Source organism: Hoplias malabaricus, chromosome 1 (genome assembly GCF_029633855.1).
Source record: "Hoplias malabaricus isolate fHopMal1 chromosome 1, fHopMal1.hap1, whole genome shotgun sequence".
Taxonomy (NCBI): Eukaryota; Metazoa; Chordata; class Actinopteri; order Characiformes; family Erythrinidae; genus Hoplias; species Hoplias malabaricus.
In genome coordinates this window covers 4,607,986-4,626,339 of record NC_089800.1, presented here as the reverse complement: position 1 = coordinate 4,626,339, position 18,354 = coordinate 4,607,986, and the positions used below count along the sequence as shown (strand labels likewise).

Here is an 18,354-nt window from a genome sequence, read left to right as displayed (position 1 = left end):
TAAAACACTTCCCTGGCTCAGGGAAATAAATTAACAACATCACTGAGAAAAATAAAATGAGATCACAGTATGTTCCAGGAAGTGCTCAAGGCGGTTGACCTGCTTCGTAAGCGTATCCTCTTAGCATCCCCCTTACCAACCCACATGAAGAAAACAGAGCCTGCTGATCTGTTTGGGGCAGATAACAAACTGAAAATAGACGTCTAACAATATGCTACAGACCATAATCCAAAGAGGAGGGGGTTACACACATCTGGGTCAATGCTAAAATACTTTGGATTACAGGTCAAATATACATTTCAAATGAATTAAACAGAAAGCTACAAAAAAACTAGCCTCAGGTATGTGGTGATCGGCCACAGACTGTTTAGACTTCAGTTACCTGTTCATGATCAATCAGATAGCGTATCACTTCACTCACAAATGCTACTACAGCAAATTGTGAGTAGGGGTGAGTTAGCAAGGTGTAAATATAAACATGCTAACTTCGAGGAGTACTTCACTCAAGGATGGTAATATTGCTAATTATAAGAGCAGGCTAAGAGAAGAGATAAGTTAACAATATTTAAGGGCAACTGTGTTAGCTTAAGGGCTTTTTCACCTTTAAAGTTGGCTAATTTACAGTAACAGCTAGAGTTAGCTGTGTTTGTAATCAAGGTAACGTAATAAAATGGTTTTGTTCAATATTAATAACAGCTAGAAAGAGTGAGTTTATGTAAACGAAATTGTAATAACTTTAAGAATACTTCAGCCTAAAAAGATGTCACTCATTATGAGCAAAAGCTAGACTTGAGTTAGCAATATGTCACTGTAATCATGCTAAATCATGCTCATAAGACGACTAAATCTAAAAACTATTAGGCAAAACTGAAGGTGAATTAGCAACATGAGAATATAATCATGCTAATTTAAATGACGGCTTCACCCATAAAAGATGATATGCTAAACATAAGCAAAAGTGGTAAGAATAAGCTAATATAATGTAAGTGTTACAATGCTAACTTAAAAATGACAATGTTGCTGATTATAAGTTGCTAGAGTCAGCAGTATGTAACCCTTAAATGCTAATGATACTATGAACAAACGCAAGTAAATAGGCCTATGTAAACATAGTCATTCTAACTTCAAAAGCTACTTATAAAGAGAAAAAGTATGAGCAAAGCTAGAAGTGAATTAGCAACATAAATGTAATTATGTTAAACACTTTTCCCTAAAAATTATTTTGCTTATAAATCAATGCTAACTTAAAAAGATGGTATTACTAATTATACATGAACGCTAGGAGCAAGCTAGCTGCACCACAGAACAAAAGTAATGTTGCTAATTATGAGTTTAAACTAGAGATGAGTTAGCATTATGTAAATGTAATTATGAGTAAAATCTAGTAGACGTGAGTTAGCATTATGTAAATGTAATCATGCTAAGTTAAAGAAGTATTTCACCCTACAACGAAGATTTTAATCACAAGTAAAACCTAGAGCTGAGTTAGCCATATGTAAATGCAATCATGCTAACTACTTCACCTCAAAAAACGATGGCTAATTATGAGGGTAAGAAGGTGAGTAAGGTGAGTTAGCCTTATGTAAATGGTGTGTTATTACAGTGGCACTTCAGGGACATGTAGACTTAGGAATAGCTGCTAATTTGCTAGGAACCTTAATCATGATGACCCAGGCGCATTGAGGAGAAGGTCTAACAAACGCAAGGTAATATTTAGTGTTTTTTAGTAAAAAGGAAGGGTTCTAATTTGATGTCTGAAATCCATTTATTTTTAATAAAAAAAAAATTATAAAATTGCCTAAAGCAATTTGTCTGACATCTTTTTTTAGCTGGGTTATCTGAAGACGATAAGAAGAGGAGTGATAAAATAATCATACAACTTCAGTCAAGAACAAAACCCCAGTCAGAATGACTGCATAAATATAATGAGGTTTGCTTAATGACTAGCCTTTTAGCACTCGCCTCTGACTGATAATGACAGGGAAGAAAGTTGGGCTTAAAATATTAGCGGCGGTGCCACACTGCCCCCTAGTGTTTGCGTTTTCATAAGTAGTTACGTCGACTAAAGTATTTTGGGGTCCTATCTCATCCAGCATTTCTATTTAATTTAGGAATACATATAAACAGTTGTTTTCTCTTAGCTTCTACTCTTCTAGAAAGGCTTTACACTAGATGTTGGAGGATTTCTGTGAGGATTTGATTGTGTTCAACCACATAAACATTAATGATGCCAGGTACCGGTGTTGGACTATTCATTCTATGTTACTCCACTGCTCCACAGCCCACTTTTATCCCAGTAAGCATGCTCACATTAATTCAGGCATTTTACATGTGGTCAGTTGACCTTTGTCACTGAAGTCACTTACAATAATTAACTATACAAAGGCTGGACATATACTGTATATACAGTCACTTCAGCAAACCACTTTGAACAGCCCTACCCACTAAACTAACTCAAAGCACATGTGATGAAAAGCCGGACGCAAAGGCAAAGGACGTTTTCAATGTACAGTACAGTATACAGTCATACAGCACCCTCTGTTTTTTAATGACCAGTCAAATGGGCTTTAAAGGAGCCATCCCTAAGAAAAGAAAATTGACACAAAAAGAAGAAAATGTTCAAAACCAGACCCTGAAATGACAGTGGGCTGACCATCCTCAACATTACTAAATGTATTTAGACTCAAAATACAACCAGTGCTATAAAGACTGAACTCATTTATGTGGCTGCTTCATTTTAAAAGTTGAAGCAGGCCTCCGGTAAGAACTGGAAGTTGTCAACACACCCTGTGTGAAAACCTGAAAACATTCTGGACTCTGAAGTAGAAAGCATTCATTCATTCATTGTCTGTAACCACTTATCCAGTTCAGGGTCGTGGTGGGTCCGGAGCCTACCCGGAATCACTGGGTGCAAGGCGGGAACACAACCTTCACAGGGCGACACACACTCACACATTCACTCACACAAACACACCTATGGACACTTTTGAGTCACCAATCTACCTACCAACGTGTGTTTTTGGACTGTGGGAGGAAACCAGAGCACCCGGAGGAAACCCACGCAGACACAGAGAGAACACACCACACTCCTCACAGACAGTCACCCGGAGGAAACCCACGCAGACACAGAGAGAACACACCACACTTCTTACAGACAGTCACCCGGAGGAAACCCATGCAGACACAGAGAGAACACACCACACTCCTCACAGACAGTCACCCGGAGGAAACCCATGCAGACACAGGGAGAACACACCACACTTTTCACAGACAGTCACCCGGAGGAAACCCACGCAGACACAGAGAGAACACACCACACTCCTCACAGACAGTCACCCGGAGGAAACCCACGCAGACACAGGGAGAACACACCACACTTTTCACAGACAGTCACCCGGAGGAAACCCACGCAGACACAGAGAGAACACACCACACTTTTCACAGACAGTCACCCGGAGGAAACCCACGCAGACACAGGGAGAACACACCACACTCCTCACAGACAATCACCCGGAGGAAACCCACGCAGACACAGAGAGAACACACCACACTCCTCACAGACAGTCATCCGGAAAAAACCCACGCAGACACAGAGAGAACACACCACACTCCTCACAGACAGTCACCCGGAGGAAACCCACGCAGACACAGGGAGAACACACCACACTCCTCACAGACAGTCACCAGGAGAAAACCCACGCAGATACAGGGAGAACACAGTGTGTGACTGCTACACTACCTGTCACACCGTGCCGCTACCTTGTATATAATGCTTATTATTGACTGTAAATGCAATGAAGGGTGGTCTCTGACTTTTGCACAGCTCTGTGTATTTCAGAAGCTCACCTCCTGTTGTTATCTTGTTCTATGCTATGCCAAGGCTTGACCTGCTCTGAACCCTGGCAGCACACACAATGTTTGTGTATCAGCTGTGGAGTTTAAGGCTACAAACCATATCTTATCACCTTGAGCTGGTCTGCAGAGCTGAGGGTAAGGATACAATTTATTACAGAGATACTCAGGATTTAGGATGTTACTCCCATCCCCAGAGTGTGGAAACTACATTCCAGAGAGGGACATTTAGTGCTTGGTGTCAGACACAGAGACGAACAGTGGAGAGGACTGTTTGTATATGAGCTACATTAAAGATCAAGGCTTTGTCACTGAGATTAAACAATGTTCTTCTAGTAACAGAAATGTTATCACAGTAGCTTGGAGGAATGTTTGATTCTGATTAGTTTACAGCTCTGTCAAATGTGCCTCCATCATTTCCTTTGGTGATTTAAGTCTAACCAAATGTAATTATTTAAAAAAAATAAATATTTTTATGCTGTGAGGAGTGTGGTGTGTTCTCCCTGTGTCCGCGTGGGTTTCCTCCGGGTGTTCCGGTTTCCTCCCACAGTCCAAAAACACACGTTAGTAGGTGGATTGGTGACTCAAAAGTGTCCGTAGGTGTAAGTGTGTGAGTGAATGTGTGTGTGTGTGTTGCCCTGTGAAGGACTGGCGCCCCCTCCAGGGTGTATTCCCACCTTGCGCCCAATGATTCCAGGTAGGCTCTGGACCCACCGCGACCCTGAATTGGATAAGGGCTTACAGATAATGAATGAATGAATGAAATATTTTTATGAAAAGCAAATGTTCCGCTATTTTTGGGTACCACTAGAAATGATTAGAAAAAATAAATATACACCTGAAAATATTTGTAACTACAGTTAGGGCCATTATTTAAAACCTGAAAGTGACGGGAAGTATGAAGAACTTATGTTTACCTCGGTCAAGACCGGTCAAATAGGTGAATTTGAATTTATTTTACCGTTCATAAAATTCCCAGGATACAATGTGTACCAAATATAACCTCAGTAATTAAATGTGTACTAAATACAAACGCCATTTTGTACACAATACACAAAAGAATACAATTCCGACGCTTTTACTTAACAACTTGATTGTGTTTTGTAAATATTAACACATTTAATATTTAACACCTGCAACACTTTGTAAAATAGTTGAGACAGATACATGTTTATCACTGGGTTACATCACGTTTCCTTTTAATTATACGGATTAATCCTTTGAAACTGAGAATAATAACTGCTTTGCAATTGGGAATTTTGCCTGTTCTTGCTTCATACAAATTTCAACTTAAGTTGCTTCACACCCTGTGGTTGCCGTTGACTGATTCATCTCTTCATAATGTGCCATATGAGACAGATCTGGACTGGAGGCAGGTCAGTAAAACACACACTATGTCTATGAATGTTGTTGTAGCACATACGGACTGAAGGCTGGTATTATTTTGCTGAAATAACCATGGACTTCCCAAGAAACGATGTAGTTTTGACCACATCATTCATTCATTATCTGTAAGTGCTTATCCAGTTCAGGGTCGTGGTGGGTCCAGAGCCTACCTGGAATCATTGGGCGTAAGGCGGGAATACACCCTGGAAGGGGCGCCAGTCCTTCACCGGGCAACACAGACACACTCACACCTACGGACACTTTTGAGTGTCCAATCCACCTACCAACGTGTGTTTTTGGACTGTGGAAGGAAACCGGAGCACCCGGAGGAAACCCACGCAGACACGGGGAAAACACACCACACTCCTCACAGACAGTCACCCAGAGGAAACCCACGCAGACACAGGGAGAACACACCACACTCCTCACAGACAGTCACCCGGAGGAAACCCACGCAGACACAGAGAGAACACACCACACTCCTCACAGACAGTCACCCAGAGGAAACCCACACAGACACAGAGAGAACACACCACACTCCTCACAGACAGTCACCCGGAGGAAACCCACACAGACACAGGGAGAACACACCACACTCCTCACAGACAGTCACCCGGAGGAAACCCACGCAGACACAGAGAGAACACACCACACTACTCACAGACAGTCACCCGGAGGAAACCCACGCAGACACAGGGAGAACACACCACACTCCTCACAGACAGTCACCCGGAGGAAACCCACGCAGACACAGAGAGAACACACCACACTCCTCACAGACAGTCACCCGGAGGAAACCCACGCAGACACAGGGAGAACACACCACACTCCTCACAGACAGTCACCCGGAGGAAACCCACGCAGACACAGGGAGAACACACCACACTCCTCACAGACAGTCACCCGGAGGAAACCCACGCAGACACAGAGAGAACACACCACACTCCTCACAGACAGTCACCCGGAGGTGACAACTTAAACTTACGATGACTGACACTTTAGGTCCGTGTCTTGTCATAGCTGATTACGTATGCTCACGTTGGCTTCTGAACGATGGTCTATGGTAAAGTGTGTCCAGAATATTTTATGGTGAATTAATGTTCCCCCCCAAGGACAGAGATAAAGCCTTGTACTTTTAAATAAATAATCTGATGCTAGATTAACTAATGAGTGTGTTTGGTTATCTATTTAGAAAAGTACACATTTTAAAGGCTTATCTGATACAGCCGAGGCACTTGTGTTTACTGAGTTACACTTCTATACGTAAGAAGGCGCTGGGAATTCTTGGTTGAGTTCCAGTCCACAATGTTACCTGCTTGGTAATGAGGGGGGTGGGAATTATCTGCGCAGTGTAAATATGCTTGTCCTGTAGGAGATTTTCAAAAGATATACGTTGATGTGTGCACAAAAAAAAAAAAAAAAAAAAAAAAAAAAAAGCTTGGCCACAATGGAGCGCCATGAAAAGGCCACCATCCGTCTTCTCAGGGGCCTGCGGGTGTAATCCAACGCCACGTTGTCTCAAGCATTTTGCCATTGTTTGGCTGTTTGTTGGGTCTAATCCATTAAATACCTCCTTAATGCAGAGCCTTCACTCCTGAGAAGTTACACTCCCACTCGCTCGGGCTCCTGGCTTTCCCCGCCAGTGTTTGCCCACAGGAACATAATTGTTTGGGTGTTGATATTGCTGAGGTTGAGTCACATGAATGCCATTTATAACATGCGATCATATCTGGCTGGAGGGGCTGCGCATGCGCAGGCGTGTGTATAAAAAGTGCAAGCAGAGCAGCACTCAAGCCTACACCATCCACTCACTTCTTCACCTCATATGAGCAGGTAATGTTGTTAAAACTCATTTATTACTGTTACACAGGTGCAGTGCAATTCAGGGTAGATATGCAATAATATGTTGCATTAACCATGTTTAATTATAAAGTGTAGGTTATTCCAAGTATTCAAAAACTTTATTAAAGGATTGATTATGTAATGTATTTTTTGCAATTCGTACAAGGCATTTTTTTCTTTGCATTGTTTACGTAATTACAGCTTCCTACGTAATATCTGTAATTTTACAATTGTAAAAAATCTGTAATTTATAATTGTGCAAAAGTCGGAGACCATTAATAAGTTCTCTAAACTTCCACTGCCATTGTATTTTATAAAATTTTCATTACAACTTTAAGCAGAAAATATTTACTAACAAAACCTATGCATTGAAAAGTTCTGTCTTAGAATTTGGTTCATTCTTTTTGTGCTCGTAGATTCTGCTCAAAATTTGTAAACGTGTTGAAATCTAATTTGTTTCCTCAATTTTTGCGTAAGTGCCAATAAAAACAATCGCACATATTCACGTGTATAACATAACTTTGTTTGTTATTGTATGGTTATTATAGCTGCATTGTTGGTGGCTATTTCTGGTGCTTCTGAGTCGTACACACGATGGCATTAGTTTTATTGCTCGTAACTGCAGTTTAATGGATGCTCGAACAGGACAAAAATAAACCTGGATGACTATAGAGCTTATTATGATTATTGCTATAATAATAGCCGTGTTAGTCTTTATTATTACTCATAGCCTCAGAGTAGCATTAGCTTTATCACCAGTGATTACAGATTGATGAATGTTCTGACAAGGACCGCAAACAAACTCAGTATTTATTAGAACTGGGTAAACACTGAGTTTATAGCGTGTAATACTGGGCTGTGCTATTAACATTTCTGTTTGTTTCCTTTAAAGGAGAAGGAAAAAATGGAATCCAATGGAAGTCAATATAAAGATTTATTTTTTTATATTTGGAGCATTTTTATTTGTCAGAAGTTTCACAAAATGTGAAATGTGAAGGACAGCTGATGTAAAACCCACAAAATGGAGAGGATTTATAGCATTAAACCTCAGTTGGACTGCTGGCTTGGTTGTGATAGTGTTTTTGAGGAGTTGGGGTCTTTGGTGTGATTTTTGATCTTTTATTTATTTGTTTATTAACATTAAATGGTTGCATGAAATTAAATAATCTACATCTAGAGAAATGATTGGAGTATTAATACTAGTTAGCCGAATTTTTGATCTGGATAATCAAAATAATAACACGCAAGATTTCAACATTCTCAAAACAAAAAAATAAATAAATAAAATTCAAAATAAAAGTTTTGTTTTCAATGTGTTTATCGCTGTAACACACTGCTGAAAGAGTTAATGCTGCTCTAATAGAAACGGGTCAGAACACAAAGGGTAACACAGTCTGTTGCACAGAGAACAGTTGGGTTAATCCTACCACACCTTTATGGTTTGCCTGTCCTTGGATCAGTTTTAATAAGAATAATCCACTGTAAATGTATATGAGGTTATGATGTTATATATATGGAGTTCTAGATTTCCTTTTCTGTCATCTCTTGATCTCTCTAAGCTTCTATAAGAAATTCTATAAAGAATAGGACACTAAATCAATTCTATTCACATATTAAATTTCTCGTTTGCTTCATTTCCAGGAGCTAGATCTTCGACACTATGTTTGTGTGGAGTGTTTTTATGCTGACTCTGATTCATATGAGCGCTGGCTGCTGTGTGGTGAGTAAAAAATTCATATACTTCCAAATTGTTGACTGGGAAACGGCAAAATCCTTCACAAATTTAAATGCAGCGTAAACTGACAAAGGGCAATTAGTAGTGAGTCTGTTGATTTGTCGAGTTACACACTGTGTAAAGAACAGAAGATGTGTTTAATAAATGACTTTATACTTGAACTGAAACTGAATCAAAATAAAAAATGAGGACATATGGTTATCTTCAGACTGCAATTTTTTAATAAATGTATCTACTTTGTTGATTGAGGAAATAGCTTTATTATATATTATATATTTTACATTATATATATTTGTTCTAATAGGACACTGAATTTTGTATAATTTTGTATTTTTCATTTAGTGACTAAAAGCATAACACAAATTTGATCTTTTTAATTTTTTTAATTTTTGATTGTTTTATTTATGTATGACCTTTACATACTTGAGACCTACTGTTTCCTTTATATTGTCATATATTTTCATAATGAACAGACCCGGCTTAATATTATTTCCATTAACCTCCATTAATTTGAACATAAATAAGTTGTTATTTTTCCTTCCTTTGTAACATCACCATTCTGTAGATACAAGCTTTTGTTCTGACTGAGACATTAACAAAAATGTAATGAAGTTACAAAACCATCTCTCTCTCTCTCTCTCTCTCTCTCTCTCTCTGTTTCTGTCTGTCTCTCGTTCTGCTGTGATTAATTCTCACCTGGTGAAATCCGCAGCCTGGTAAGCAGGGATTATATGTTTAATATGTTAAATATGTGCCATATAATGTAGGGCTGGGTTTCAAAATGTTTTACATCAATCACACATTGTTTAATGCCAATGATTATACCATTTAAAACACCTGACATTCTGGGGTTAATGATTCTAAATTATAAAAGAATCTATGTCCTTGTTTTGTTGTTGTACCAGTTCTACGTGTTATTGTCCTTTCTAGTGCGTACTGAGAAAACAGTTGCCCTTTAAACTTGACATTTAATAAATATGCTTGTTTATTAATCAGTTTTGTAGTAATGACACAGGTAATTACAGGTGATGAGAAGTACATTTGTGGCATAGTTTCGTTTATTTTGTTTATGCATTCCCCTGAGAACTGGTTAATACCAGTTCACAGTGAGTAGATACTTGTGTTCGTCAAGTTAATTAAAACCTAAGTTAAGTTTAAAACCTTAAAAAAACAAAATGTGATGGTGTTTTTTGGGTTCCACACAGATGAGATCTGTACAAATCTGACTGCGGTTCAGGATGAAATCGTCAATATCCACAATAACTTCAGGAGGTCCGTCGATCCACCAGCCAGCAACATGCTGATGATGGTGAGACACACACTTTCAAAGCAATTTTACACGTATTTTTAATAGCTGTGACTCATCATTTGTTCCTAAAACCCACCGTTTGGTTTGGTTTAAAGTGCTGTTTGCTTATTTGTTCATTAGCATGACGTTTAGCCTAGTACACTTCATTCATTCATTATCTGTAACCCTTATCCAAATCAGGGTTGCGGTGGGTTCAGAGCCTACCTGGAATCATTGGGCGCAAGGCGGGAATACACCCTGGAGGGGGCGCCAGTCCTTCACAGGGAAACACAGACACACACACATTCACTCACACACTCACACCTACGGACACTTTTGAGTCGCCAATCCACCTACCAATGTGTGTTTTTGGACTGTGAGAGGAAACCCACACGGACACAGGGAGAACACACCAAACTCCTCACAGACAGTCACCTGGAGCGGGAATCGAACCCACAACCTCCAGGTCCCTGGAGCTGTGTGACTGCGACACTAACTGCTGCGCCACCGTGCCGCCTAGTACACTTCATGTTAGCTTAAAATTTTAAGTCATCTTGCAATCTTAACAAATTAGCTGTGCTCATCATGCGAGTTGTATGTAGACTCTTCAAAACTTGCAAATTTAGTAATAGCATAAATAAAAAACAAAACACCAAACTAGCAATGATCCAAAAGGGATTTTCCTGTGGTAATCAGGTAGCTATTTTGGTTATTTTTTCGAGCACTGAAGTTAAGGCAAAAATGTCAAAACATCACTGTAGGTCCTCAGGAAGTTCTAAAGACATCAGTGAGTGTGAATACGAGCTGTGTTTTCAACTGGGCATGAAACATCATAAGGGCTTGATCAAAAACTTTTAGCAATACCGCTAATATGAAAGCTAACACATTCCCGGTTTTGTTTATTGTTTGTTTGCTTAAGGATTTTCTTTTCTTTTTTTTCTTTTAAGCTCAACTTGAACTGTACTTTGTAAACCTGATTAGGTTCAGAGAAATTCAGACTAAGTTGAGTCCAAACCTGCAAAGTATCTTATGCTAATCACTGTATGCTAGCGTCTACAGAGAATGCATCTAAAGTAAAAAAAACCAGACATACCTACACACATCTGGTACAGGTTATGCGTGCTGATTGTAAGTGTGTGTGTGTTTGGTTACAGTCCTGGAGTTCGGATGTAGCCATTTCAGCTCAGAACTGGGTCAACAACTGCATCATGACACACGGACCATCCTCCAGCCGCATGATCACAAGTAGGACCACCCTTATACCACTGTGGAATACCACGGATCTTAACTTGCAGTGGATGTTTGTGTAGAACAATTTTCCAAATCATTTTGGACCCTTTCTGTTACAAAATAAGGAAAAAAGAAGGAAAAAATACATTGAAAATGGAGATTCAGAGTCATCAATACTGATGATGATATATAGTAATAACATAAAAATCTAATCTAATGTAAGTAAAAAAAAGAAGTCTAATATAGTTAAAGTTCATGCCCTGTACTTTCTGGAAATGTCTTCATGCTTTTGTTTTGAGATGGTGATGTCATTGTTTACTCAGGAAAAGCATTAATGCCACTCACATTGTTCCTATGCAGAGCATTATTTATGAAATACAATGTAATTCAACAAAAATAATCTCATTATATATTTTGCACAAGTCTAAGAGTTGGTAATAAATATCTGTTCATATTTCTTTCTGAAGATTCATCGTATGAAATGGGTGAAAACCTGTTTAAAGGCACTAAAATGTATGCGTGGACTGATGTGGTGTCAGCGTGGCACAATGAAGTCGCCAACTACCTGTACAACTACGGATCTATCAACGGCAAAGCCACCGGCCACTACACTCAGGTCATTACTGATTTTAATCTATTAATAATGCTAACAGACACCCCAGACTAACAATTTCTGCAAAGATTTCTAATATTAGAATATGTTTTGAAGGCCGTGCATTGAAAAATATGTAAAAAAAAACAAACAAAAAAAACAGGCACTTGGTAAAATTTTGGTCAAAACATGGCCAATTTCAAAAAAATATAAAATATCAGTTAGCCTTTAAATCGCAAGTGATTACATATTTGAGTAGCCAATGGTCTTTAGAAAAGAACACAACAGGTTCCAAAGCCTTAATTCATTCACATATGGTGTAAAATGTTGCAAGGATTTTGGACCTACATCAGGTCAGAAATGCAGAGCCTTTTTTTAAATTCACTTCTTTACATCTGGCTGCTAAATGCAGCTAATTTTTAAATGTTAAATTTCGTATTGTTTGGTGAAAAATCGAATTTACACAATTGAGCCCCTCACTACATGTACGTAGCTGATAATACAACACAAGACTAGACAAGTGTCTTAGGTTTTCTTCATTAGCTTTGCACTGGATTTATGGCGCTAACTTAGCTAAGACGTAACTGACTAGCATCTTCAAAACAGCCTGACTGCGACTAAATATTAATTGTGTAAACTATTTATCTCTCAAATGTTTTACTAAGCAATAGTAGCTGATGATAAGGAGTTGTGATAAACAAGTGCTAAATTCAGTCAAACGACTAAATAAGGTTATATTATAGGCTTTAGCCACTGTTGGAGGTGCAGAAAACGTAATGGAACGCGAGCGCTTGAGGTTCATATTGTTTTGTTTGTGCATCGTCCCACCCCTGGGGAACTGGACCTACTTCACAAATTTGCATTGAAATATTGTGTACTGAACACTTTTACATTTGTGTGTTTTGTGTGTTCTTGAGTTGACTTTTCTTTATCTCTATGTCGCCACCATTGCGTACAATTATATCTGTCAGGAGTGAACTAGCCAAAGCCATGCAGTGTCTGTTTAAGTCTGTCTGTAAGAATAACGAATTCACATCAACGATTTTTTATCAACATAGTTACTTAAAATTATATAGGACCCTAGTGGGTGAATCATTGGAACCCTGGAGGAAACCGCAGGGTGATGAGGCTAATGTCGCTAATATGTATCAGAAGCTTATGTACACCCATTAGCATTGTGCAAAACAGATGACTAAATCATCACACATCGGCCATAAAACCTTAACAACCCGCCACAGTTTGGGGCAGGTGTGGGATGATTTAGTCACGTAGTTTGCACAGTGCTAATGGGTGTACATAAGCTTCCATTACTTGTTAACGACATTAGCCTCACAGCTTTGGTTCCACACCAAGAAAGAAAGAAAAAAATCAAAACACAACGCAGACTTGTCTTGGCAAATTGAGAATTTTCTGGGGTTACGTGGGAATTGTGAATGATTTTTTTTGTAACCAAACTATTTCCTTAATGCACCGACCCTGAGGCACTTTGCAGAAAAGATTAGAACAGTCTGAGGCTTTATTTGCTCGTGTGTAATCGGAGAAGACTTGATGTGTTGACCTTTGCTTTGCTAAATTGATAGCAGCGGTGAACGCACTGAAGGCTTGGGAGGGGCCCCTACAGTGACAGTAATTGTATAAAATGACAACTAAAATTGGAGCCGGGTGTTTATCCTGTTTCTCTGATCCTGTTTTTCTTCCTGCTGAAGGTGGTGTGGTATAGTTCTTACCTGGTCGGCTGTGGCGTGGCCAAATGCGGTAGCAACTACTTCTACGGGTGCCAATACTTCCGAGCGTACGTAAATGAGTCAAATTTCATTCTGAGCATTTGGAGAGATTTCTATAAATGTATTTATTTAAACAAATGATTATGCCAACAATATTCTCCCACACCTTTGTTGTTGAGGTAACTGTTGTATAGCATTAAAAATGATAATTAAGGGATTTAATGCATTAAAAATAGAACAAATGAATTGGGCACTACATTTGTTATGAGCTCCATAAGGAAAAAGTGCTGCAAAAGTATTGTCACTTTTAATACTGCACAGAAGTTACCATAAAATGACAAAAAAACAAGAGAATGATTGAATTTTGGATTAAAATTACATGTTACATATGTTACCCCTGGTTTTGGGACAGTGGAACTGCATTCTCCGGAGTGATGGAGCTCCATCCAGTACGTTTGGGATGAGTTGCAACTTCAGCGCTTGACTTCAGTAACGCCCCAGTGGCTGAATGCAATTAAATCCATTCAGAACATATACGTCCAAATATAGATTTATATTTGTGTTTAAATGACCAGTTTGACCAGCTAAAGAATGCCTTTATAATGGGGTATTTTTCTTTTTGTATACAGAGGGAATTTTGTAGGAGTGGCTCCGTATTCTGAGGGAGTGCCTTGCTCTGCCTGTGAACACGCTTGTGAAGACGACCTGTGCAGTGAGTACTATTCTAATTCTTCTTCTTCTGGTTATTTTTATTAATATTAATAATAATAATAATAATAATAATAATAATAATTTGGCTTTAAGGTGGAAGTCCAAATAAAATAATTTTTTCTTAGGGTAGAATTTTTTTAAGGTGGTGTTCAAAATATCTGGCAATTTTTAAAATATTTAAAGTGTTATTTGAAGTAGTCATTTTTTAAGGTGGAGGCCAACATATATTGGCAGTCTTTTTAAGGTTTTAAAGGTTGTTTGAAGTGGTCATTTATTTAATGTGTAAGTCTAAATAAAATGCTTTTTTTAAATATGGATTTCTTTTAAGGTGGCTGTCGAAATATATTGGCATTTTAAGGGGTTTTATATTTAAGGTAGTAATAGATTGAATGATTTACAACTTTAACTTTATAGCTTTCAAGCTAACGTTTTTAGCTTTATAAAGCTTTATAGCTTTATTAGCTAACGTTGCAACAATTTTATCAGTATTCCTCCTATTTCGGGCTGTCCCCTAATTCCGGCCACTGCCGTATATGGTGCAATTCCGCTCTCTCTCTTCACCAATCACATTGGGTAAAACAATAAAACATAAGATCAAGCCTTAGTAGGGCATTTAAACATCAGTCTTGCAATAAATCACACGTCTAAACAATATTTAAATATCTCTAACAGTGTTGTAATTCTTTGTGTGCAAAACTGCATGTGGAACACAACACATTTTCAATTCACGACAGATATTTACCTCAGTGTAAAAGTTAGCTTAGCGGTTAGCTTCCTTTTCTCTGAGGGGAAAATCTACCGCCATTTTAATCCTGATATGTAGAGTACGGATACCAACACAGGACAAACGTAATCTCATTGTGAACCTCTCAAAACCACTGAATGTGGTAGTGATAGCAATCTCGTTTGACTGTCCCAAGCAGGGGAGGTGGCCGAAGTTAGGGGGCGCTAGTAATCTTAGTAGTACTGGCACCTACTTAAACAAAAGCGTTTTTATCTAAAAACATATTTTCTTTCAAAGTCAATCAAGTCTTGTACATTAATCTACACATATTTGACTCCTGAAAAATGTTGATTTGAGTGAGTAAAGTGCTTCTATTTATTTACAGTTAGCTAAGATTTCCAATATTGTATTTGAAGTGGCCAGAAGTTGGGGTAATTACGCTAGCTGTCTTTGACAAGCCAAATTCAAAGTTTGTTCAGTCTAGTTATTATTATTATAGTTATTTTATTAGCTACTATGATTCTAGTCGTGGATTATTCTCAGTGCTGCAGTGACCCTGCTGTGGTGGCACTGGCACCTGTGGATCAGACACAGCAGTTGCTGCTGAAGTTTTTACACCGTGACCACCCTGTGTCCACTCTGTTAGACACCCCTCCCTCATTGTTCTACCTTAAAGAAGTAAAGTCAGAGACAGTAGCTCATCTCCCAGATGCTTTTTTGGGGTCCAGACCTCCGAAGAACAGAGTGAAAGGAGGGAAAACAAAGTATACAGAATAACAGATGGACCAATCCTACCAATCTCCCTATGTAGGAAGCAGGGAACAAGGCAGCTGACTAGGGATTGATGTGTTTTGCCAGGATTAATGAGTTGAGATTTATTTCATTTACAGCCAACCCCTGCCCTTACATCAACAAGTACATCAACTGTCCCGCCCTGAAAGAAGAGGCAGGCTGTGAGAACATGTACGTGAAAGAGTGGTGCCCTGCCCTCTGCCAGTGTGATAATGAGATCGTCCCCGTCGGCAAGAAGTGACCAGCGATTGACGCTTTGCCGTCATCAATATTTTACTAACCCTTTCAACCATGTGACCTCAAAGGTGATTCAGGATCACAGAGTTAATGTAGTCAAACTTTCTTCTTTAGCCTTTCTCCTGTCATAGTTTAACACACTACCTCTGTCAGAAATTATGGCTTTTACTCCAAATTGTAGCTAATCACTTTGGTATAAAATGGATATTTTGGGAAGAAAGATGGCTGACATAGAACAGACAGCACTTTTTGTATTTCTTCAATAAAGATTATATTAAACAAAGCACTGACATTTCCTGAATGTTTCAAGTCCAATCCAAACCACAGTGTTGTGCAGTCAAAAGACTGGGTGCACCTTGTTGATTTTCTAAGGGAACCGAAAGGAACACACGTTTATGCTTTTCCTGTGATATACCTACAGATGATGCACCGAAGTTGCCCTTTAAATATGGAACAAAACATGCCATTGGACCACAGCTGCACAAAGGTTGCAATACAATGACTATAGAAAGCTTTTATTGCTTTTAGAAATGGAGCCCTGCTCAATATACTTTGGCTTTTTTATGACAAGAATTTACGCAATTAATTTCTTTTATTTCAAAGGGAAGAGTTATAAAACTAATGTCAATTTATTAAACATTCATTCATTCATTCATTATCTGTAACCCTTATCCAGTTCAGGGTCGCGGTGGGTCCAGAGCCTACCTGGAATCATTGGGCGCAAGGCGGGAATACACCCTGGAGGGGGAGCCAGTCCTTCACAGGGCAACACACACACACACACACATTCACTCACACACTTACACCTACGGACACTTTTGAGTCGCCAAACCACCTACCAACGTGTGTTTTTGGAGCGTGGGAGGAAACCGGAGCACCCGGAGGAAACCCACACAGACACAGAGAGAACACACTACACTCCTCACAGACAGTCACCCAGAGGAAACCCACGCAGACACAGAGAGAACACACCACACTCTGCGTGGGTTTCCTCCGGGTGACTGTCTGTGACGAGTGTGGTGTGTTCTCCCTGTGTCTGTGTGGGTTTCCTCCGGGTGACTGTCTGTGAGGAGTTTGGGGTGTTCTCCCTGTGTCTGTGTGGGTTTCCTCTGGGTGATTGTGAGGAGTGTGGTGTGTTCTCCCTGTGTCTGCGTGGGTTTCCTCCGGGTGACTGTCTGTGAGGAATGTGGTGTGTTCTCCCTGTGTTTGCGTGGATTTCCTCCGGGTGACTGTCTGTGAGGAGTGTGGTGTGTTCTCCCTGTGTCTGCATGGGTTTCCTCCAGGTAACTGTCTATGAGGAGTGTGGTGTGTTCTCCCTGTGTCTGCGCGGGTATCCTCCGGGTTACTGTCTGTGAGGAGTTTGGGGTGTTCTCCCTCTGTCTGTATGGGTTTCCTCCGGGTGACTGTCTGTGAGGCGTGTGGTGTGTTCTCCCTGTGTCTGCGCGGGTTTCCTCCAGGTGACTGTCTGTGAGGAGTGTGGTGTGTTCTCCCTGTGTCTGCGCGGGTTTCCTTCGGGTGACTGTCTGTGAGGAGTGTGGTGTGTTCTCCCTGTGTCTGCGCGGGTTTCCTCCGGGTGACTGTCTGTGAGGAGTGTGGTGTGTTCTCCCTGTGTCTGCGTGGGTTTCCTCCGGGTGACTGTCTGTGAGGAGTGTGGTGTGTTCTCCCTGTGTCTGCGTGGGTTTCCTCCGGGTGACTCTGTGAGCCGTGTGGTGTGTTCTCCCTGTGTCTGCGCGGGTTTCCTCCGGGTGACTCTGTGAGGAGTGTGGTGTGTTCTCCCTGTGTCTGCGCGGGTTTCCTCCGGGTGACTGTCTGTGAGGAGTGTGGTGTGTTCTCCCTGTGTCTGCGTGGGTTTCCTCCGGGTGACTGTCTGTGAGGAGTGTGGTGTGTTCTCCCTGTGTCTGCGCAGGTTTCCTCCGGGTGACTGTCTGTGAGGAGTGTGGTGTGTTCTCCCTGTGTCTGTGTGGGTTTCCTCCGGGTGACTGTCTGTGAGGAGTGTGGTGTGTTCTCCCTGTGTCTGTGTGGATTTCCTCCGGGTGACTGTCTGTGACGGTTGGTGGTTTGGCGACTCAAAAGTGTCTGTAGGTGTGAGTGAATGTGTGACTGTGTGTCGCCCTGTGAAGGACTGGCGCCCCCTCCAGGGTGTGTTCCCGCCTTGTGCCCAATGATTCCAGGTAGGCTCTGGACCCACCGCGACCCTGAACTGGATAAGCACTTATAGATAATGAATGAATGAATAATATC

The 18,354-nt window shown here is 40.2% G+C and overlaps 1 protein-coding gene across 1 annotated transcript; it reads left to right on the top strand.

The window, feature by feature from the left end:
- Positions 1 to 9,978: 9,978 nt before the first annotated feature.
- LOC136705880 (cysteine-rich venom protein latisemin) lies at positions 9,979 to 16,385 on the top strand. Its single transcript, XM_066679700.1, has 6 exons — positions 9,979 to 10,124; positions 11,258 to 11,348; positions 11,801 to 11,949; positions 13,632 to 13,717; positions 14,279 to 14,361; positions 15,975 to 16,385. The coding sequence occupies exons 1-6, from the start codon at positions 9,996 to 9,998 to the stop codon at positions 16,115 to 16,117; spliced, it is 681 nt and encodes a 226-aa protein (XP_066535797.1). The 5' UTR covers positions 9,979 to 9,995; the 3' UTR covers positions 16,118 to 16,385.
- Positions 16,386 to 18,354: the final 1,969 nt, after the last annotated feature.

Coding starts and splice junctions, on each gene's coding strand:
- LOC136705880 (XM_066679700.1), top strand. CDS start 9,996: ATGGTGTTTTTTGGGTTCCACACAGATGAGATCTGTACAAATCTGACT. Junction 11,349..11,800: donor CTCCAGCCGCATGATCACAA/GTAGGACCACCC, acceptor TTCTTTCTGAAG/ATTCATCGTATGAAATGGGT. Junction 13,718..14,278: donor GGGTGCCAATACTTCCGAGC/GTACGTAAATGA, acceptor TTTTGTATACAG/AGGGAATTTTGTAGGAGTGG.